This window comes from Molothrus aeneus, chromosome 3 (genome assembly GCF_037042795.1).
Source record: "Molothrus aeneus isolate 106 chromosome 3, BPBGC_Maene_1.0, whole genome shotgun sequence".
NCBI lineage: Eukaryota > Metazoa > Chordata > Aves > Passeriformes > Icteridae > Molothrus > Molothrus aeneus.
The window spans coordinates 85809910-85834634 of NC_089648.1; the positions used below are offsets into that span (position 1 = coordinate 85809910).

Sequence of the window (24725 nt, forward strand, 5' to 3'; positions counted from 1 at the left end):
GAAACTCAAAGCAGTACTCCAAGTTGACTACTTGCAATTCCATTTTTCATAGAATAATGGAATATTCACCAAGCAAGACAGAAACCCATCCAGAAGCATGACTCTGATGTGGTGATTAATGCCCTTCATGTCAGAGGGGATCAGTAGGTGTCCAGTTCCCCTTCCAGCAGCTTTTTTAATGTTTAATATTGATTTCCTTTAAGCAAGGTTTGGAACCCAAATCTTCTATCACTAAAGAAAACTTTAACTGGAAACCTTCATGGCTCCAACAAAGGAGAGCCTATGGCAGTCACAGTATATGCTATGAAAGGAAAAAAAAAAAAAAAAGAGGATGACACAGGCTTTAATTTTCTAAGGAAAGAGGCAGATGAATGTAGATTTTTCACAAGGTAGCTAAGCACTCCAACTGTTATATTACTCTCTCTACTGTGGCAAAGTAAGAGGTCACAACTTTTAGCCCCAGAAATATCTCAGGTAAGGCCAAACTTGGCAGATGCACTTTAAGACAGCCAAGCTGTTTTATTCCTATGGAAGATCATCTACATTGAAGATTACAATGACTGTTCAATAACAGTCCTATACAAACTGACACAGTATGCAACCATTCTGAGTATGCCAAGAAATGTAATTTTAGGCTCAAAGGATATTTTCTAGTGAAAAATATCCTGTGTAAATTTGTCTGGTTTTGGGGTTAAAGCAGCTGCTGAGTGGTAGTTCCATAAAATCCAAGTACTAGATGGAAATATCTTCAAAATAAAGGGAAAACCTGATGCCTGAATTCTTCTGTGTATTTATCTGCCACAGAGTGCCCACAACCTCCATGGAACAAATTAAGAATTCAAGAGTTCAGCACATCTCAGATCTAGTTCTTGAATTTATCCATTCCATTATATTGTATTAGAATAATTACCAGGTTTTTATTTTCTTAAAATTTTTGTAGTACATGTACTACCCTGTGCACACTAATCTGTGTTCTTGCCCCTTCTCAAAAGATAAGCAATAGTTTTGTTTGCACAGGAAAAAAGTAATTAATGCCTTCCTTTCTTGAATAGACGGTCAGAAATATTCAGAAATTTCTCCTGTATGGAAATGAAACAGAGGCTTTCACGATGAAGGAGAAAGAACAGTTATGGAAGACTTGCTAACATTGAAGACAGTCTTTTTTCTTCTATCTCATGCTTTCTTGTTCCCAGTGGTCAGCTGTGCTCTTGCTGAGTATTTATTTTGCATCACTTTGTTTTGTTTTTATGATGTTAGGTTTTTTCACTGATAATCTTGAGAGGAAGAGGTAGAGTAAAAGGGAAAGTCAGAATCTGTGCATCCTCTAGAGCCATCTTAAATGCATGTAGGAAGGCTGTTGTCTTAGGCAACAAGAGAAACAATACTTTTTCAGACCATAACAGATATATTAACATGAAACTGCAACAGGAAACCTATGGATTTGAGCTCACAGAATATCTTGCATGTTTTAACTGTTGAGCTAAGTCTCTATCTAGGGAAAGATTTTTCATTGTTTTTTGTGGGATTTTTTTCCGCAGTTTGATTTAGATCTGGATCTTGAGAGGGGGTAAATTGATTGATTTATAAGGCTGAAGTGGTTTCAGTATTTGTGGTTTGCAGTATAATGGACCTCTTCTTAAATCTTTTCTACCGGAAATTCTTGCAGCGTTTCCCTAATCTTCATAGAAACCCAATCCTTCACCAGATGCCATCATTCAACTTTGCCACACCAGTTTTCCCACACTAATTTTCCCCATGATTTTTCCTTATTGTGCCAGGAAAGAGAACACTGTCAAGATAAGACTTGTGACAAGTGAAACACTGGATCACAGAGGGGCAAACAGCATACATGGAAGATGAAGCTACTATTTAGGGCACCTTATACTATCATTGAGGTACTAAACACACTGCATGGAGGTCAGCATCAGTGGAGGAGGTGCTTAGATCACTAAGCACCTGGTTTGGTGTATTCATTTCCCACCAGGACCTAATATTCCAAATTTCCTAATTTGCTCTCATAGGGCAAAATGTTGAACATCACTGTCATCCAGATGGTCACCAGGTAAAGTCTTTACTATTTATTGGAAAGAAAACAATAAAATATTATTATGAGAATAAAAACCAGGTAATAGGATTGGGGAATAAAGGTAGGGGTCTGTTTGTAATGAAATACAGACCATTATTCATTTAAGTGCATCAGCAGCATTGACTACAATACCATAATCATTAAAAATTATGAGAAATGCACTTGGGAATCATGCATTAGTATTGATTGAAGGTAGGTACTCTAAATATCCATATGGATATTTTGCATTTACGTGGGAAAAGTATGCAATTTGCAGATTCACATAAATCCTGCCTATCTATCAGATGCAAAGCTCTGTGCTGGGTGAACTATTTCTGAGGAGCTGGAAGTACTCAGTGGAATGAGCAGGTAGAAGCTTCAAAACAAGCAAAATACAGTGGTTTTCCACACAGCAGGAATTAAATTGTGAAACAGATTGTCAGAAAATAGTGTGGTAGTCTGAATCATGAATAGGGTCAAGAACAGATTCATGAAGGTTAAATTTGTTGATGGATGTTGAACATAGATGCAACCTCTGGCTAAGAGTTCTCTAAACTGGCCAGAGGCTGCTAAAATATAAGCCTGTCTATATCTTGCTTCCTGCAATTTTTTTTCCTATGCATTTGCTAATGGCCATTGTCAGAGAGAAGTTATTTTGGTCTGATTTGATGTGACACTTTTTACATTTTTAAATATGTGAAGTCAGAAACGTAGCCAAATTCATAGGATGCACACAAAATCTGGGTACATCTTATTTCCCTGACTTAATTCTTCAGGTCTTAATAGTGCCCTGTGCCCATCTTCAGCCTTTGTACTGGTTGCCCCCAGTGCAGGAGTCACCACAGACTAGACCCTGGGCATTTTCTTCCTTGAGAATGTTAAACAACCATGTTGGGGAATAAGAAGTTATCTTATACTCCTTCAGCAAAAGTGGAAATAATAGAGTGACTGGAACAAGAAAGATAAGCTCTTCAAAAGGAAAGTTTTAAAGAAACAGTAAGGGAAGAAGAAAAATAAATAGTGTTTAATTATGCAAAACTGATAGTTCCAGTCCTACAAGATAAAAACTGTGTTTTTCAGCATGTCAGCATAAAGCCTGTATCAGCCTGGCAGCTGAACTACCATGCCCATGAGAGCATCAGTTTTATTTGAGACCACACTGGACCTTCACAGCAGTAGTACCAGAACTTCCACAGAGGACTATTGCCAGCAGATGCTTCAAGTTTTAAGACATACTAAAAGTTCTACTTAGTAGGACTAATCAGTGTTCGTGTGTTACTGGTGGCAAAAAGGGAAGTTGATTATGCACTGCTCTCCAGTATAATAAATGCCAGAAATGGAAATCAGAAAAAAAAACCCTGAATAATGATTGATGGTTACAAGGGAACTAATCTGAGCTATGTCATCTGTAAAATATAGGGCAGTATGAACCTCCTGTGGCCTAAGTTTCAGAAGATAAGGAGTTTTGTTTAATACTTGTCATAGAAGTATTAAAGAAAATACTTCTAAATACTAAAGAAACACAAGAAATAACATTTCCCAGATTTGAGTTTTCTGTCACAATGTTGTCCACATTGTCCATTTCATCTTTCTATGTCCATATAATCCTTTGTATCATGGGTCCCTATACTCTGAGATATTCAATAAAGCAAATTAATAAATCACTGCCTAATAGACTTCAAGAATAAATGTAATCATAGACAAAATATCATAGAAAAAAATTAGTGGAAGAGGGCAAATGACAAGAGTAGGTATTTGATCTGAAAAAGCAGAATAGTCCTGACTGATAATCCCATTAAATGCTGTCATATTTTTCACATGTAGCTTTTTTTTTAATATCTTATCTTCTTCAGTGACACTATTGAGGAATATGTCAATGGAATATAAGAATGATTTACATGCTGAATGCTCATCTTTCACCTGACACAGTCTGTCACCACAATGACTCATTTTTTTACATTGGCCAGTGCATTATCCTTCTAGAATCAAAGAGCAGGTTTTTTTTTAATTGAGTTTTTACCCTCAGGAGACCTGATTCTTGTGCACATTTTGGACAACACCTAAGACAACAGCAGCATAACTGAGTGGATCTGAGCTGCAAACTGCTGTTGAGAGAGTGCAAAAATGCTTCTGATTTACCTGTACCTGCAAGTACCAGTGTTATGTGACTGCACCAGGCTGGCCCTGGCTGGAAGGGAGTTCCCCACCAAAGCTGCTCTATCACTCCCATCCTCATTTGGACACCAGGTAGAAAATGTAACGATAGGTTCATGGATTGAGATAAGGACATGCAGAGATCACTCTCCAGTTACTGTCATAGGCAAAACAGACTCCATTCAGGGAAATGAGCTTAATTTATTAACAATCAAATCAGAGTAGGATAATGAGAAATAAACCCAACTCCCAAAATACCTTCCTCCAACCCTTCCCTTCTCTTAGAGCACAAATTCACCCTGATATTGTCTTTACATCCTCCCCGTAATGATACAGGTGGACAGGGAATGGGGATTACAGTCAGTTCATCAGAGATTAGTCTTTGCTGTTCCTTCCTCCTCAGGAGGAGGACTCACACTCTTCCCCTGCTCCAACATGTGATTCATCGCACAGGCAACAGTCCTCCATAAACTTCTCCAATATGAGTCCTTCCCATGAGCTGCACTTCTTCACAAACTGCTCCAGCATGGGTCCCTTCCACAGGGTGCAGTCCTTAAGGAACAGGCTGCTCCAGCGCGGGTCCCCTGTGGGATCAAAAGTCCTGCCAGCAAACCTGCTCCAGTGTGGGCTACTCTTTCCTTGGGTCCACAGATTCTTCCAGAAGCCTGCTTCAGTGTGGGCTTCCAACAAGGGTCACAGCCTGCTTCAGGCATCTCCCCACTCCTCCCTGCTCCCTCATGTGCCTCCATGGGCTGCCAGGACACAGATGCTTCACCATGGTCTACACCATATAGTGCAGGGACCTGGACCTCTGGCACCTGGAGCACTTCCTACCCTTCCTTCTTCAGTGATTTGGGTGCCTTCAGTTGTTCCTTTCCCACATTCTCACTGCTCTCTCCCAGCTGTAGTTGCCGTTGCACAGGTTATTTCTCTCTTCTTAACTATGTCCTCTCAGAGGCTCTACCACTGTTGCCGGTGGGCTTGGCTTTGGCCAGCAGTGGATCCCTCTTGGAACCAGCTAGGATTGGCTCTATTGGGAGAAGCTTCTGGAAACTTCTCAAGAAGCCACCCCAGTAGCATCCCAACTACCAAAACCTGGCCACACAAAACCAATACATTGACAAAGTACATTCAAAATATTTATACAAACATATCCATTCTGCAAGTATGGTCTGCAGAGTGATGCACAATATCAAAAGTTTAGTATATATTCCACAATGGTAAAACTGGGTAGATACTTTTCTTCCACCAGAACCTGCCCATCACTTACAAGCAGCCTGTTTTTTAGAAAGAAAAATGGAGCCACCAGGAACAGTACGTAGTTACCATCAACGGAGGATAAATGTAAAAATGATGAATACTCATAGAGGAAATATAAGTGGTGGTGGAACTGATTATTTTTAGCTATGGCCACGGACTACAATCTCCATTATGTCATATAGACAGTAATGTTTGAGTCCGCTTCACTCCAAATTCTGATTTGTGTTTGCTTTGTAATCAAAAATGTTTTGTTCCAGGCTACATCAGATCCACGTTAGTTGTTCATTTGTTTAGGGGTTTTTTGTTTGGTTGTTTTTTTCTGTAGTGGTTGTTGTTTTAATACACACAATTACTTAAGTCCAGAAGCTTTAAAGAAAAATTTCAACTTCCCTTGAGGAATTCTTCTTCCTAAAACAATAACACAACACTGATAGGTTTGGAAACTTTGCTTAATTCAGATACTACGTAGGAGATAACAGTAGTAAATGCTTAATATAATTTTCTATTCATTCCCTTTACAGCACTCTATTGTGTTCAGTTTCTGAAGATTCTTGAGTGTAATAGTTAAGTACAGCACAAATTTCTTTATGTTCAAAAGTGCTGAGATCTGCAGTTTTCTCTTATGGCAGTGGTAACTGCAGGTATTTGGCACAACAATCTAGGCTCTTGACTGCAAACAGTGCCTTCTGCCCTCTTCCCAGCATCCTTAAACTTAGTGCTAAAACGAGCTCACACACGTTTTATTGTTCAATATGCTCATGTTCTATTATTCAAGAAATGGATCTTTTCTTACATCAAATATTTTTGAAAAAGAAGGTTACTTTTCCTTCTGAATGCCTAGCATCTTATGTATCGTAAGTACTCCATTCACACTCCATCCCTTTGTTTCTTTACCAAATATTCTGATAAGTATCATTTTTCCTAACTCTGTGGATAAACTGAGATGTATTACCAGTAAAATGGACTTACAAATTCAGTAAGGAATTAAGACAGAAATAAAAATCTCTATAAAAGAGAAATCTTGAGAATCTGTCCTATAGTCCTTATTCAGTCAGCTCCCATTCTGAAGGCAAGAGGATAGAAAGGCTTGAGAAAAACAACTGTGCTTGTAGATGTTGAAATTTCTGTGGCTCAAGCTAGCATGAAAATAAAACAGTGTAAAGGAGATGCATGAGGTGAACTGACAGAAGACTCCAGCTCAGTCACCTTATTCCCTGGATAGAAGGGATATATCTGCATTTACCATTTCTAACAAAAGGAACTCAGATTTATGGACACAACAAGAATAAGCACTTATAAAAATCAATTAGGTGTCTCTGTTTAAAGAGAGCTAGTAATTTGAGTATATATGACAAAAAAGGAAAACAGAATTCACTTTGACAAAACAACTTCTCAATTTTCCTTCTAATGTGATATGACTCATCTCAAATCTATTGCAAAGTGGTAAACAAACTACACCAACACAGTGACCATCATCTGCCAGGAACATTTCAAAAAGAAAACCATTACTGAGCTACTTTTCTTGTCTTCTATACAGAGAAATGTATTTTCCCAGCAGAAACAGCATTTCACTTTATCTTCTTTCCATTTACCATGTTTTCATTAGTGCTAACAGCAACCTAAGAAAAACCTCATTAAGGCAGTAATTTATTTCTTAGGAATTAAATTAAATTAAATTAGTTTGGACTAGTTTTAGTTCTTTTTCAAAACAGTCTATTTCAATTAAAACAAGTAACAAGAGTGAAGTTCAGTTTGATTACTAATAACATTTTACAGGGGACTTATCTGGGATAGCAATTTAAATATGCAGACACCAGCCTTTTTATTTTATTTCTCATTCATTGAACTAATGTTATAATTGTAACTATTTAAAAAAAAGTTTAGTCCATCTTTGTTCTCTAATCCTTCTGTAATCTAATTACCTCAAAATACCTGCAAGATAAAATACTGTCCTGAGGATCAAAATGACAGGTATAAGCTGGACTCTCCATTATTCATTATCCATTCTTATTTTTATGATAACTATTTATTATTATCATATAGTTAATAAAAAAAATCTAAGTCACTTGATAATGCATCTGAAGTTACCTTCACAGCTGATATAAATTATCAGAGATCTACAAAGAGAGTTACATGATTTTATATTTTTTTGCAATAGTTCTTGTTTGTGGATATTACAATCTTTTGAGTCAGGCCCCTTACTGTGTTAAATGATACTAAATTTAAAAAGAGAGCAACTTCAATTTCCAAAATATCCCCTGATTCATTGCTTTAAAGAAATTACTTTGAAGCTTCTCAGGAGTTGACAAGAAAAATCTAAATTGTCATGGCAACATGGGTTGGAGAAATCCTTCTTTGCTGTTTGCATAGATCATCTCCATGCTATCAGCCTGTTTACTAAATGTTGCTAAAGAAAGCAATTAAAGGTTAATCTTTCCTCAGAACCAAATAAATTATATAAACAGTGAAAGCCAGTGGAGTGAGATACATTTCAGATAGGTCAAAAAAAATTGAGGCATCATTTATCTTTAAGCAAACGACACCAAGTTGCAGGGCAGACTACATGCTGCAGGGAAGTGACAACATCCAACCAGGACAGGCTTGAGAGGTTGGCCTGTGCAAACCTCATGAAATTTAATTTGTAAGGTCCTGCACAGGAGTTGAGGCAAAGGCTGCAAAGAGAATTGATTGAGAGCAGCCCCGAGGAGAAGGACTTGGAGGTGTTGGTGGATGAGAAGTTCAAATGACGCAGCAATGTGCGCTTGCAGCCCAGAAAGCAAAATATATCCTGAGCTGCATTGAAAGAAATGGGACCAGCACGTGGAGGGAGGTGCTTCTGCCCCTCTACTCCTTCTCATGAAACCTCATCTGGAGCTCTGTGTCCAGCTCTGGGCCCCTGACACAGTAATATACTAATAGACCTGTTGGAGCAAGTCCAGAGAAGGCTGTGAAGATGGTCAGAGGGCTGGAGCACATCTCCCACAGAGACAGGCTGGGAGAGCTGGGGCTGTTCAGTATGAAGAAGAAAACTCTCCAGGAAGACCTTAGAGCGCCTTCCAGTACCAAAGAGGGCCTACAAGCAAGCCAGTGAGGGGCTTTCCACAAAAGCATGGAGTGACAAGGGGAAAGGCTTCAAACTGAAGGACAGTAGGTTTAGCTTAGACATTATGATGAAATTCTTGACTGTGAGGGTGGTCAGGCACTGCAACAGGTTGCCCAGAGAAGCTGTGGATATTCCATCCCTGAAAGTGTTCAAAGCCAGGTTGGATGGGGTTTAAAGCAACATGGTCTAGTGGAAGGCGTCCCTGCCCGTGACAGGGGAGTTAGAATGAGGTGATCTTTAAGGTTCTTTCCAACCCAAACCATTCTATGAGTCTAAACAGCATTTCTGTGGCCAATTTCATAACAAAGAGTTTGAATTTTCTTTAATGTTATTATATTTTTTTTCTACCATCCTTGTTTCAATGCAAATTGTCTGTATGATATATGGCTATAACAAGGGCAAGATAAAAAACCTTTTAAGGTTAATTAGACTTTTTAAATTCTGTGAGCTCCCCAACCTTTAGATCAGGTCCTAACTAGTTAAAATCTGATATAAAGCAATCCAAACTACTAAACTGATGACCAGAGTCTATGTCTAATTTACGTACTTCTGCATAGCAGAATGCTTTTATTTTCCCTACAACTGCTTTCAAGTTAACTACATTATGTACCAGGAAAAAAAAAAAGGAAGATTTCTGTATTTTCATTTATGTTAATTAAATTTCACAATAGATTTCACAGGAAAGCTAAACAGAAATAATTGAGTACAGCTAATGATCAAAATGCTACTCCTGCTGCCACTGTTGACTTCGTAAGATCTATTAACACTACATTCTTCAGTGTAAGAGCCACTGCAAACAATGGGTCCAAATGTGTGCTGAGGATATTTACATGCTAAGATAAAGAAAATCAATTTAATTTCTCAAGAGAAATATCTACAAATGCAGAGGGTCACTCATTGTGATATTAGCAGTTGTTCGATTGAACTGAGGTTCTGAAAGTGAATTATAAGACGTTTCCCCTTCCCCCTCAAAAAAATGCTTGGTATGACACAATCTATGTATTATAAGAAACATCAGCAGGATACCAATAGAGAATCTGACTGCTGGGGCAAAGCTAAAATAGTGCACTTAGTCACTTGAATGTAGTCAGCTTCTGCATTGATACCCCACAAACATTAGTGAGAGCAGTGTGAATTGTCATGACCATTTGTTTCACAGCCAGAAGCATGCAAAATTAGTCTAAAAAGAAGTTAAATTTTGCTTTTTTTATTTTATCGAAGTGGCTTTTTCAGACATTTCACTGTTGTGTAAACATCATTCTTTCTTTCCTTTTTTTCCTGCCCTCACAGTCACCTGCATTTTTTTTCCTAGGTTCAGGACAAGGCAGGTTCTGTAAGCTGATGTATATTCCTGCAATATCTGGCCCCTTGCTTCCTAACGTCAGCTGCTTCTTGACAAAGTGCCCTCCCTGCTCCGTGCAGCTCCACCTGTGTTGTAGAGCAGCAGTACCCACAGCCCCGAGTTCCACGGGGCGTGTTGGATGCACCATGATTGAGGCTGAGCCCCAAGGCACTCTTACAAGGCAAGCTCAAGCACAGTGCCCAAAGCCAAGCCTAAGATCTCAGCCATGTATTCTGGACACACTCTGCAGAGCAAGGCAAGCTAACCCATCCACTTCAGCAGCCAGCATTGCAAGCACAGTGAGGACACTTTAAATCCAAGCTACAGCTAGGCCAGTATTTTAAAAAGAAAACAACCTCATTGTGGTCTCCAATGTGTTTAGGCCCACCTTTGAACCCAACTTTCAAGTACAGGGCAAGGCTGGCTGCACTTTTGTTCCCAGTGCACTGTAAATTGCTTGTGTTTCAGCACCAGTGTAAGTAAATAAAAGTTTGAATGTCTGTGTTCTTTTGGAGTTTATGTGTGAACACAATATGGCAAGTAAGGCAGGTCAAAGGAAGTAAACAATGATTTATGCTATATTCTATCATGGCTATATTTGATCTGCAACTCATAGGATGAGTGAGAGAAAAAAATGATTTACTTTGTGACAAATGTCAAAGGTTTGATGCAGACATCAAAATTATAAGAACATTTCAATAAAAACCCTCAAACATAGGTTTAGAAATTAATCTCTAGTAAAAAAAAAAAAAAAACAAAACAGAAAAAGAAAAAGAAAAAGAAAAAGAAAAAGAAAAAGAAAAAGAAAAAGAAAAAGAAAAAGAAAAAGAAAAAGAAAAAGAAACATGGGAAACTATCAGACAAGAAAGAAGAAATAAAAAAATAAGAACATTGTGTTTGGCAAAATTGCATTAAAAAAACCAAAACATTGCCTTGCAATTGAACACAAGGCACGAAGCAAGTACTGTAAAATGTAATTTTTAAATGCTGACCATATTTCATGCAAATTTGCAAACAAACACTGCATAAAAAGTTTTACTCGTAATTTATTCAGGTCTGTGTCAGCTGCAGTGCTGCAAATGTTTCTTTCGGAAAGCCACTGTACAACAAAGACCTGAATACAGAACATAATTCTGTACTTCAGTATCCATAGGATACTGTAAGACAGATATAAAACATCCAGAGACTAAAATGATACTAAGTTTCTCTGTGTATTGGTCTTAATATCTTTAAAGGAAAAAAAAGAGAAAAAAAAATGAAGTAAGGTAAAGGTCAGATGCTCAGAGATACCAGAGATACTGTTTAAACGCAAATTGCTTCCACATATAAATAAATATATTAAAATTATCAAGGTTTCACCTAGTTTTCCTTTTTTTAAGTCATTCATGGGTGCAAACATTGTCAGAATTTCTCCACAAGAGCTCAAATTAAACAAGGTCTGACTCCACTCTTCAGCTGCAATATCTACTTTGTCTGGATTATTTGAAGTGGCAATCTGTTCAAAAGTAGCCAATTGAGCTATTTCAGAAATCAGTACAAATTTCAGTTTCCAATGCAGCAGAACTGGGCTCTCAGAACTGCCTGAAGTTACCTTTTACTGGACAGGGATGAGACAAGAAATTTAATTGAAAGAAGTCAAATCACTATTACAGAATATGCATGAATTCATCATTAAAATGCATAATTAAATAATTAAAAAGCTGTAAGAAATTGTGATTAATTTTTACTATGGAAATTAAAGCATTATTATAATTGCTAGAATTTGTGATTTTTTTTTTTTCTAAAGCAGATCATTGATGATATTCTGATTAATCAAGAGTTCTGGTTAATCATCAGCAATGTAAGAGTGATTAAATCTTGCTGCTTTGTCCTTTAAACAAAACTGCCCTCCAGGTAAAAATGGCAAGAAACTACCATCACTTTCTTTTTTTTTTTTTTTCCATATGAGAAAGAAATGCAGAAAAAGTTCTTGTCTCTGAGAAAGTTAAAAATAAGATGCATTACTCTTTAAAGAGTGCTTGCATGCCTGCATTTACTATTCAGTCACTAAATGCAGACAACAGATATATGTTGCCTTTGGGTGTCAATATAGCACTAACAATAATCCAAGTTATTTGTATAAGTAGCTATTCCTCTGAGAAATGCTTGTAACAAATACAGTATAGATTTTCTTAAATGCAATGGAAATGTCATATAGTGGAGTGAAGTCTTTCATCCAGCCAGAACAAAGATGTGTCAGGACAAAGAAATATCTCACAGCTCTCCTCAGGCATTAATGCCATTTTTCCCCTATTTCAAAATTTTGTGGTTGATAAAAAATGGTTTAAGGGCAATTAGAGCTGACATAGAAAAGTAAAACTTCTAAGTAAAAGAAAGTGATTCATACACATTAGGAGAATTTCCATATGATTCTTATTCTTTGCTCACTGCAAAAATTGGAAGAACATCCAATTTTTCTCAGTCTAATATGGCTAATTTTGCAGCCATATGGAGAACTAGAGGCCAGATTTTTATTCTGTGACCCTGACTTGAATCCTGTTGTACACTGGATTTTAATTAGAGGCCAGGTCTCACACTTATGCTACTGCTTGAGTGGATTGCAGAGTTGAAGCAGCAACTCCCCTTCCCTCAGTGCCTCCCCTGCCGGCTGCAGGCAGCCCGGCACCGGCTGCAGGGCGTGCTCGCACGGAAAGCTGTTTGCCAGCAGAATAGTGTCACCATGGCCAAAGAGAAACACCAGGGTTCAATATGGATTTGAGCAAGATGAAATTACATTTTATCTTTATATTTATCTATAAAACTGGAGGTTTTATATTGTGACACTATCAAGCAGTCACTTCTCCAAGAAAAGGTTACAAGAAGGAGTTTAATGTGATGGTGTACGGATTACATCTTGAAAAAGTTGAAAACAGTGGTCCCTCAGGCTTTTCAGCCTTTCTATAGAGCATGGTAAATCTTGAATGCATAACTGAAAATATTTACAGTTTCAGACTTTCTTAATTTGTTTGGACAAAAGTTTTTATTAGTGGAAATGCTGTGGAGGCAAAAGTGGCATAGATGACTTTTCTAAAACTTGCTGATATCAATGCATATGTAACACTAATACCATACCATTAGTAAAAACAAGATTAAGTGTTGATATAGAAAAAGCAGTCTGCAGGGGGAAAAATGACAACTGCCCTTTCCAAATAAAAAAAAACCATTGTCTGATCAATATCATACATGCCTGTATAAAGGGACATGAGAGTGAGAGTCAGCAAAATAGACAGATTTGCAGTATAGATAATTTGCAGAATGGTATCTATACAAATCAGAGATGGTGCTGAAGTGGCCTCACAGATTTCAATACATCCTGAAGTTCCATTTGTGCTTATGTCTTCATGTGCCTGTAAACCATCTCCAGCTCCTCACACCAGTATCCTGTTCCACACACACACACAGACACACCAGAGAAACTGAAAAATCTTTACTGGTTGGCAGTGGTAATTCAACCTCAACTATGGGTTCAAGAGTCTAAAATGAGTGTGTGGGGAATCTTTGTGGCATTGATATGCTCTTCACTACATTACATTCAAGTTGACCAAGTTTCCTATTCCTATACATAGTTTAGGACATCATATACATATCTCAATGCAAAAAATAGTACAGATACAGGTCTTACCAAAAAGTAAATGCATTTTTACTTTAAAATATTACATGGTCAGAGCTGGATATTCTCTACTAGGCCTTTCTATGGCAAATTCCTCACTGAGCTGGGGGATTGAGAATGCATCCATCAAATACTTGGTTTTACAGCTGGGTGTTCAATACCTTGCACTGATGTTCTTTTAAAAATTCCCTTTTTTCAGCTCATTTTCCTCAGAATTGCTTTAGTCTTCTCTGGAAGAGAATGAAGCCTCTCTAGAGAGACCAGTCTCACAGTTTGAAAAACACTACTTTGGAGAAAAAAAAAGACTTTAAAAGAGACAAACACTCTCAGTCCAACAGGAGTAGGCCTTTAACAGAGTGGTAACTTTGCGTGATGTAGTTGTAGCAATTATTATGACAAAGTGATAGCAGGAAACAGAAGGTACATAAAATGTTTTGAGATTTATTTATTTTTTTTAAACAAAATCCTGAGCTGTAGATGTGAGAGTCCTTTTACTGTCTGTATCTAATTTAAGAACAGAAATGTTTTCCCTTTGTTATTTCCATTAATCTGAATGATACCTCTCTGCACAAGCCTGCTTATGTACATTTAGTTTGAGGCAATTAGGTGGCAATGAAGGTTCTGTATTTGGTTATCTAAACACATCCAGGAAATTATCTTGAAAACATGTACTGGAACAACTCTAGGTATTAAGCAGTATGTATTCCTACTGAATATATGTTCTACAGAATATAGGTTGTCCACAGACCTTATGTCACAGCAGAAATGTCTTTTACTCTTTTCTTGAATTTTAGTCTGAATTGAGTCTAAATCTATTATTTGTTCTATACCAGTATGAATTTTTACAGAAATTATATTGATGCGTTTTTTCTTTCAAGAAAATCAATAGGGTTCTTTATGTTTGCTTTTGTTACAATACAACATATCAGAATTAGCAAATGGCTCTATAAACAAGCCCATCTTAACATGCATAGCTGAACACCCTGCCGTCTGTCTTGTTGAAGCATAATTGCTATGATAGGGTAGCTTCTGGGAAAGCGGTTCCTTTAAATGACTCCATACTAATTTCCCTTGATGCTTAAAGCACAATGAGCAGGGAAGGATTCCCCAAATGTTTTCCAAAACACTCAGGTCCATCAATCAGATTAAATCAGTCCAAAGAAATGTGTAGAACTGCACCTCAAGTCTACCACAGTGAACGATGATGAATGTACATTTTCATCCTTCCTTGTTCCTTCAAAAAGTTACAGAAAATTCCACAGGAACAAAGGGTTTCCATTTCATTTCATAACGAGGAACACTGTGGAAAGCAACCCACCTGTCATTTTACTGAAAGATATGGGAACGCCTGTGGCAACACCTCCAGAAATTCAGCACTCGTTTCTTTTTTTGCTACTAAAATCCCCAAACCAAGCAAAACCTGGGTGATTTCCTTCTACAGTGACCAAATTATTTGATAGCAAGGGGCTGGTAAAAGAGAGTTCTGAGAATCTAATAATTAAAATTATTTCGTGTGCTCCTGAAACCCTGGCTCTTTATGTTACTAAGGAAGGAGTTTTTTCACTCTCTGAAGCATTAACGTAATTTCAGCCTCAGGATTACATTTGACTAAATATAGATACCTCTGCTCAATTGCCTGGGAAGGTAAACGGGAAGGAATTATGTCAACTGTCCCCGATGGCTCCCCTTCAACCTGTTGTTTGACTTCAATATTAAGTCAGTCTTTAGCCTTTAAGTGGGTGTGTTGCTGCTTCACATTAAGCAGGTATAATTACATTCTGCAGAGCAGCATCAGCGGCAGTGCCCAAACGTTCCTGGCAAAGCCTTTGTATGTAAGCAAAACACGTCGGATCGTCGCTGAATAACCATGATCCAGCCTCCAGCTTTTCGTATGTGCTGTCAGCCATGAAAAGAAAACACTTAAATGTCAAACGACATAACGGGCTACAGTGTATTTAACAAATGAGTCGCGGGTGTCGGCCCATCCCGGGAGCGGCGTGGCCGCGGCAGCAGCTGCCCCTCGTCCCGCAGTCCGGGCCCGGCTGGAGCGCGGCTGTCGGGGCAGCCCCGCCAGGGACCGGAGCTCCCTCCCCGCCGGGCCGGGCCGTGCCCGGGGCAGCGCCGGGAGCCGGGCACGTGCGCGGGCGGGACCGGGGGCAGGAGGCACCGGGGGCTCGGGGGTGGGCAGGCTGGAACTTTGGGTAGGGCGGCCACGCCGAGAAGCCCCCGCCCGCCCCGGGCTGTGTGTGCTGCCGGGCACAGCCCCATCCCCAGGAGCCGCGGATTCACAGCCCAGGAGAGCCGGGCGCCTTTCTCGCCCCGCTCCCTTCCCACAGAGGCAGCCGGGTGGCGTTGCTCGGTGGACCGCGGCAGCGGCAGGATCCGGGCAGAGGAGGGATGCTATCGGGCCGGTGTGGAGCCGCAGCCGCTCCTCCGGACCGGGCAAGACTCCTGCCCGGTTCCCGGCGGCCCGGGCTGGCCTTCTACCGCCTCTTCCTGCAGATCACGGCCGGAGGCTATAGGAAGGAAGGCACCCTGCCGTGCCACCCAGGCGGGCGAGGGAACCGGGCCGTGGGCACCCGCAGGACGGGGAAGGCTCCAGCCTCGCCCGCCAACCCGGGGGCCGCGGTAGCCCTGCTCCCCCCTCTTCAGCCGCCCCCGCACCGAAAAGACAGCGAGAAAAATAAAATGGTGGGAACGATGTAAAGCGCCCTGGAAGATTTAAGGGAGACTCAGACGGTACAAACCGCAAGGGGAACCGTCATCCCGGAGGCAGGCAGAACAACCGGGAGCGAGGTGGGAGATGACAGAGGCTGTATCGGGGACAGGTGCTCAGATGCGAGCTGCCTCACTCCCTCCCTCTCTCTCTCTCACACAGACTCGCATCTCTCCCAGCATGAAAAAGCGCAGGGCTAATGAGAGGCGAAGTGAATAATGGGGAAGTTGTTGTCTCCAGCGATGAGCCAAAGTAATGGGGCTGAGGCCAGCACTGAAGTTGTGTAACCAAATTCTCCCCCGTCAACCCCTCGTTTCTCCACCCTCCCCCATTGATTTTAAGGAGAAACCCAGCTGAGGTGGGGAGATTCTCTCCACCGCACACCCAGCAGAGAGGAGTCCTCTTCCCTCGGGCACGGGCAGGCAGCTGGCGGAGGTGTCCCCGGCGCCGCATCCCCGCCTCCGCGCAACTTGCGGGGAGCGGAGCCGGCTGAAAGCAGGCGGAGGCGGCTCTCCGCGACCACCCACTCCGCGCTCCCCCTCGAGCACGGCAAAAGCCGGGGAGGCGGGAGGAGGGGAGATCCAAACTTGCCAGCCCGGGGATTGTCCCTCACACGGCAGCGGGTGCCGTTCGTGCTTGCGCGGAGAGCGAAGTGTTCCCAAACTCCGGCGCTGCCCAGGCGGCTGGATGCGCACGGCTCCGCTCGCGGCGTCGCAGCGGCTGCTGCCCAACTCCAGGGAGCTGGTTTCTCCCGGGGGAAGTGACCGGCCGGGAGCAGAGCCCGAGGGGAACACTGGCGGGAGGTGGGAGGCAGGGAGAAGGGAGACCGGGCTCGAGGAGCCTGCTGTTTGCCGGCACAGAAACGAAGCGAGAGAGAGAGCTCAACCGAACGGCAGAGATTTAGCTGAGGGGTTATGAGTGCCGTAACCACAGCCTACACGAATGCAATGCAAGAAACCCGAATCTTCTTACCCTGAGCTGCAGTGAGGAGCCCCGCGCAGAGAACCAGCAGAGACTTGAATTTCCTCCACGCAGTCATGTCTGCAGTTATTCCACACACACACACACTCTCACACAAAACCCCCGGCGGCTCTTCTCGGCTGCGACCGTGTCCTCCGAGCGGCAGCGGGGCTAAGGACAGCGCCAAATAACCACCACAGGGCGAGGAGAGGCGGAGAGGAGCGGTCCGGGTCCCGAGCGCCGCGCAGCGCCCGGCGCCTCCTGCAGGACTGCGCGGGCGGCTCGCTCCGCTCTGCTCACAGACAGCATCAGTCCCGCGCCGCGGCGGGGCTGCGCCGCTCAGCGCCCGCGGAGCCCCGGCGCCGCCGGCCCGCCGCCCGCCCAGGGGAGGGAGGGCACCCGGGGAGGGAGGGGAGGCACGCCCGGGGCCGCGGGCGGCGAGGCATGCACGGCCGCCGGCGGGGAGAGCCGGGCAGCGGCGGCGTCGGCAGGAGAGGGATGCGGAGAGTGCGAGGAAGAGGAGGAGGAGGAGAGGGAGGAGGAGGAGGAGGAGGAGGAGGAGAAGGAGAGAAGAGGGAGGGAGGGATCGCGGCGAGAGTAGCGCAGGCAGCGCAGCGGAGCGGCTGCCAGCCACACGAGAAGCCGCCGCCGCCGCCGCCGGACTCAACCATCACTTCCCAGGGAGAGGGGAAGGGGCCGGCGCTGTGCAGCCGGAGCTCGCCCAGCCCGCAGCCTCTCCACGCCGCCGGACAGCCCCGCACGGCCTCCCGGGGCGGCCGCGGCCTCGCCCCCCGCCCTGGCCGCGGCCCCGGGCGGCTGCTGCCGGCCGCCGAGAGGCCCCAGGGGAGCGATGGCTTTCGCCGGGCCCGGTGTCCCCCGGCGCGGAGAAGGGTAGTGGCTGTAGGGCTACACCTGCCCGGGAGGCTTCTGCTGCTATTCCCCGGTGTCCTGTCCCCCAGCTCTGCCTGCGGTTCGCCTCCACCAGCCCCATGCGGGGTGCGAGAGGTGCGGGTGCTGGGGTCCCTCGTCCTTGGTGAAATTACCCTCTGCTTTCGTCCCTGCTCTTGAGAGGGGAAGGCTTTCAGGTCCAAAATGTGCCCTGCTCGTTCCTTCTAAGTTGTTCATCAGAACAAGCTGTTGTTCCTGAGAGGAAGGAGACGAGACAATTTCTCCTTGCAGAACACTGCTTTGTCTTTATGTTGCCGTTCTCGAGAGCTCTTGTTGCCAAGAGGAATTTCTGCCGTTAACAATCCTTTCCAAAAGTAAAGAAAAACCAATGAGAATATGACATGGCAGTATGCACCAGAGGCTTCCCTACCACCAGCCTGGAGCAGGTTGGTTCCTTGAGCACGAGGGAAAGGAAGTGGTGATCCAAGGTTGTCATGTCACAGGTCCCTATGCTCCATGATCCCAGCAAAGGTTTCTGTGCCAGGCCTACCTGATCGGCAAAAACGTGCCCAACCCTGACTTTCAATCCAGTATGAATTGTCACCATCATTGCATGCTGGGCCTGACTCCATAATTAATGCTTACCTATATCCGTAATTAAAAGACAAAAGCTCATAGGAAGGAAAGACAGAAACACAAGCCCTTTTGGAAAGGTACTTTCAAGGTTGTAATTATTCACTTACGACAAGTTTTCTTTTGTGGGGAAATATGCAAAGTTATTTTCTCGTTGTAAGTTGCATGAAGGTAGTGAATAGGCGCTGAACGAGGTAGGCTGACTTTGTAATAAGCTCGTATTTAGATAAAAACGTTGTGGTTCTCACTCAAAAAAAAAAAAAAAAAACAAAAACAACAAAAAATTAGGAAAGCAGAGCCAGGCAGGATGCCGAGCCAGACGTGGCATTGCTGCCATCTCGTGGCAAGCTCTCCCTCCCTGCCGGGCCAGGCCTGCAGCCCCTTCACTGCCTTCCCCGACAGCTCCCAAACCCACTGCCCTCGAAACACTTTCACAGAAGGGATCTGGTTTTAGTTAGCATTCATCCATATTTTAAGAACACCTCCGGGACTCATTTCTTTCCATTCGTGAAAGTAAAATGGTGCTAATACTTGTTAGTACCAGACATCATGTAGCCAAGCTGCTGTGTAGAATTCCCCAGTCAGAGCTGCTCAGGCTCCTCCACTTATCCTTGTCAGAGGACTGGGGGGAGTTTGCTAACGATTGTAAGAAAGATGGAAAACTTAAGCTGAGACTTACTTTCTGGCATCCAGAAATCTGAGGCTCAGATTTCTGAAATGAGCAATTGTTTGCATTGCATCTGGCCCAATAATTTTTTGTTTTGTTTTGGTGTATTGTCTGTTAAGTTAGGATAATTGAAAAATCATAAATAAACACTGTTTATATGCACATAGTTGAAAGCAGTAATGATGGTATCATTTCTTGCTGTGCTGTTTCAGTAAGCACTCTTGAGAAGTTGCTGTTTAATGCTACTCATGGCAGATTCTGCCAGAGCTCCAGTATGATATAATATGTGCCTTCTTGGTCTTGACTCACACAGCATAGATTTACTGTATCCAAGGCCTTCTGTTCTTCTGAGGATTTTTGGGGCCTCATTGAGCTTTTGGGACCCAATTCCTTCTCTTTTGAGCTATACGAGTGTTAATTTCTTCCCTTCATAGCACCTAGATAAGGTAAAATAACCAAGCACCATGATCAGTATGACTGCAAAAGATGCCCTATCTCCTTTCTTACATCCTGTGACAGTAAACCATAATGCATAAACATTGCTGGCCTTCAGCATGTTACCATTAGCCTGAGATAAACAGGATAGCACAGATCCCCACCCCGAGAAGATTTCAGCCTCTCAACAGACTCAGGTAGCTGTCACAGTGACTTTTACAAACCTTGTTTGGTGTATTTTTTTTCCCCCAAAAGCCAAGAAAGCCAGAAGATGACTCTGGAACTGAAGCATGGCATTCCAGGAGGAGTCTCCACCAACCTGACTTGAGTTCAGTGTGGAACTGCAGTACCTACACATGGTAATTACAGAATATGATCTAACCTAATGACTGTAATCTCTCTGTTGTATATTAAGTACCTAATGTACTACCATAAAATCCACAAATTTATGAGTTTGAACAGAGGCAATATTTCTTTCTATTCCCTATAGATGGTATGGGGAGTGTATATGTCAAGACTATTTGTACTAATCAGGGTGATTTAAAAGTAACTTGACAAGGATTTATTTTCAGTTGAGGGCTTGTCCTTTTGTTCCTCTGTGCCATATAAAACAAAGGTCTGAAAGGTTAGATTTCCTCTTCTCTTTTCATTTTTTTCAGCTTGCTATGTTAATAATATTGAATCCATATTTCCATGTTGTCTTTTTATGGGAGGAAGAAACATCTTTCTGTAAGGTGCAAGAATATTTGCACCTATCCAAGAAGAACTACTGATTCAGAACATATCTGAAAATATACCACATACTTATTAAAAAGGGATGTTTGTAGGAATCCATAGCCACAATCTGTACTTGCCACTGGGCACAGAAATCTGTAGCTTTCTGCCAGAAGATTATTGTGAAGTTCAAAATGTGAAAGCTCAAAATTTCAAAATATTCTACTGGGGAAAAAATCTATAAGAAGATAGTCTTCAGCAAAACAGAGATTTAGAGTGAGGATGTCAGAAAGTGGAACAGTGCTCTCCATGAGCTACTTGGTCCAAATGGCTTTTTGTCACATAAGCTCTTTAGTTGTGAGCAAAAACAGAGATCAGAGTTCCAAATACTCTCACTTAGCACATTCTCTTTTCAAGAACTCTGTTTTCAGACTTGAAACATTTAATGACTTCTTTAGTCATAACAGTCTTCTAGGCTGGAACAATGAAAAAAATATTTATATGTACATATGTTCCTAACCCAAATTTGTTATACCATAAAGAATAAAAAGGAGGCCATGCCACCCACAGTCTGTCTACAGTCAAAAAATTTGTTTCTTAGGCTTAGCTTGGAGTCTGCTTTCTCTTTGTGATAATATTGTGTTGAAACTAGAATCTCTTGTTAGACTGAAAATAATGATGACATCTGCAATATCAGCTACAACCACATCATTGTTTTATATACTACCAGCAGAGGCCAATAAATGTAAGTATCAATAGCCTTCTAAGATGGGGAAAGAAGAAGCAAACAGGGTAAAGGTGGTTACAGGCTGTCAGGCAGGATACTTCAAGGGCGTATTGGTCAGCAAAGAGGATATCATGATAGTGTTGTTCAAGAGGGCCCCTGGGTGGCCTGCTCCTGCTCTGCTATATTGTATTCCCCTGTGGAATGCTTAGTTTAGGGGGAACAGTTGGGAAAAGTGTTACACTGGGAAAATGTAAGTTGCCTGTTTTAAAGTACTGTCAAGCACTTCTTAGCTCCTCAGGGGCAGGCTCTAACACACTTTCTTTTCAGAGGACCTACGCTGATCCCATCTGTAGGAAGATGAGACTTCTAAAAGACATTTCTGCCTTTGAGGGAAGGGGGAATGTGTAGGTAGTAGCCTTCAAGATGCCTGTAGGAGACAACATCAAGATTATTATTCCACTTAGGAACTGTTTCTCAGAAGTTTAAATATTTTAGTTTTGGAGGGTTAACATGGGAAAAGGGAACTTTGTTGTAGTAGTTCAAGGAAAAAAAGATTATTTGTTTTCTTGTCAAGCATAAGAAGATCCTGGAAAGCATAACGTATGACAATGCAAGGCTAATAACGTGGGTAACAGTAGCTTAGATAATGGTCTAAACAGACAAGTAAGTCAGTATCCTGACAGTGAGTAAAATGTGACAGTGTCAGCAGGCTTTGAGAATTAAAAGTAGTAAGTTTTATCAAATGGGAAAAATATTGAAGAAGCAGAGAAGAGAGGCCATAAATAGCTCAGAAAACAATCTCTTTTTTTGGCAATAATCTCGTTGGATTTGGGAAGGGCAACACTACATTTTTCAGAACTGGAAAGATCCTTTGTTTGAGAGAGGATAGATGTTTGGTTGTGAGGAGACTTTGGTCATACCTGTCAGGAGGGCTCCATACCCAAGTGTACTGAATCTAGTTACTTCCCTTGAGCTGTCTACCTGAGTGACCATGCTGCTGACTGATGTACAGATATGCAGCGTCTCAGTTATGAGTTCACATTGACTTATTAAGAAAGGGCTTGGTTTAACATCTTGTGAATTTCTGTTAACTTGAGCTACCATTATTATTCAGTACCATTTGTTTATTTGTTTAAGCATCTGGAAGAAATATGCTTCAACCTAGCTCTCTTGGTGTGGTTTCCTCATGCTAGGTCTTACATCTAATTTAGTCTTGCAACCCAGTTGCTAGAAACTAAAGATCTTCTTGTGTGTTGGGAGAAAGACTTAAGTTATGTCCTTGACTCATATTTTGAGCTAACTGGCTGAGAAAGAAAGGTTTTGTGTACAGGAAAGGATAGGCTTTCTGTTTGATTCATGATGCATTGGAGATGATGGCTACATCTACATGAGGATATATCAGAGAGGCAAGCTGAGATTTCAGTTTGGACATAAGGAGTTTAGTCTGGAGTAGCCTAGTATATCTATGAGTCATTAGCAAACAGATGGTAGTCGAATTTGTATTTGCTGATGAGAAACAAGGTGTAGAGAGAAGAGAGAAGGAAAACAAGGACAGAAAACCCACACAGTAACTTGAAGAGTGGATGAGAAGTATGTTCTCAAATATACTACCTTAGCAGTCAGGTGAAGTGGAAATTGATGAAGATATGAACATACACTGTTCTAAGAAGAGTTCTGTGTTAGGTCCAAGTGGACAAAAATTGTGTCTTCCTAAACTTTAGTTTTGGTGGATTGAGGAAGTAATAGTTTCATAGGGCCCTGAAGAAAATAGGGCCCTGATTAAATCAGAGAAAACAAGTTGTTTCAAAGGGATTCCTAAGATTGTTACAGTAACTCTAATATTCTTCTTGTGTTCTCATTCTCCTTCCATAAAGAATGACCTGATAGCTGGGAGTTGAAAGTGAAATAGAAGGAAATGTAGGTAAAGTCATATTGTTTCTAACATGGCAAAGACTAATCCATAAATAGAGAGGTAAGTTGTCAGAAGAGAGAAAAGAGGACAAGAAGAGTCCAGACTGTGAGAAAAATGGTGAGAAATTATGATACTGATCATGAAAGAAGTCTGATGGCTGGGTAAAATGGAGGCATTGAAGCAGCTAAAGAAGTAAAATGAGGCAAATACAGAAGAAACTTTTAAATCTATGGTCAGAAGAAAAAAATAAGTAAAGTATTAATGGTTTAAGGAGTAAATAAAGAATTGTAAAGCTAAAGCAAGGGTGATCTTATGTAGGTGTTTAAAAATTGTTATAAGCACCTCTTCTGGCTAGGGTACTTGAGGTTTTTATTCCTTATTAGATACTGCTCCTAATTGGGGTTTAGACCACAGTTGTGGTAGTGGAAGCTTCATAAATAGAGAACAAAATATATTGAGATAAAAAATCAAACATGCCAGCAAGAGCAGTTAGTCAAGTGTCTTACATCCCTTTTTTCATCATACCTTGAGACTGCTTGGTTGAACTTAAATTCTGCCAGGCTGCCAGATGAAAGAGATTTCAAAGATAGAATCAGTCCCTCTATCTTGACATTGAATGTTTGGCTTACCTTTTAATAGCTGGGTCTTCACAAGAAGTGTTAACAGGCATGAGAGGAAAACTGGGAGAATGCACATATAACCAGGTGTGCAACCATCAGTGCTTTAAAAATAATTACTATCAACAAATTACACTTAGACTCAAAGTGTCCTTGACTGAAGTGGCTTAATCTCTAGAGATACATTCACTTTGGCAGATGTTCCAAGAAATGAGTTTGTATGGCTTATGCTAACTGAACTTTTGGGTACACTTCTCATAAGAGAAGGGTCCTGAGAGGATTTCTGTGATTTTTATATCAGGAAGATGTTGCTGCAGTTTCCTGAGTTCTGATAGTGGGTTCACTAGATGTGCTAAGTTGGAAAGTAGTACCTGTGATACTCTCAATAGAACATCTGGGATACAAATAATCTTGTGAAATCCACATTCATATTTATTTTTCCAATAGATGTTGCAGAAATATCTTCTACCACACCTCAAAATATTTTTTCAGGGTAGATGAATTTCACCTGTTTACCTCAATCACTTAATTTGTACCTATCCACACTTCAGGGATCTTCTGATGTAGGAGTTCCTTACAGTGAGTGGTCTGTACAAGCCTGCAGAGGGAGATAGTTCAGGTGCTTGCCAGATTTCACAGCTAGTTATCTCCCTGTATTTGCTAAAAAAGAATTTGATAGTCTGGTTTAAGCAACCTTGTGACAATGTCAAGTTTAAAATTATGTAAATGTCTCTAAACTGTTTCCTTAAGGAAGAGGTTGATGACCCTTTTTTTCAAAGGCAAACAGCCTTTACAGTTTCTGCCAAGTAACAGAATACACATAAATGTTTACTGCAATTATCCATCAAAACTTTGCTAACCTGAGCTACATGGCAGTCTTTCC

The 24725-nt window shown here is 41.7% G+C and overlaps 1 protein-coding gene across 1 annotated transcript in view; it reads right to left on the reverse strand.

Moving 5' to 3' along the window:
• Positions 1–17534, reverse strand: part of CSMD1 (CUB and Sushi multiple domains 1) — a 1074877-nt gene extending 1057343 nt beyond the window's left edge. Inside the window, exon 1 of the mRNA XM_066547292.1 lies at positions 17262–17534. Coding sequence (XP_066403389.1) covers positions 17262–17328 — 67 coding nt within the window. The 5' untranslated portion in view covers positions 17329–17534. The remainder of the gene's footprint in view (positions 1–17261) is intronic.
• Positions 17535–24725: the final 7191 nt, after the last annotated feature.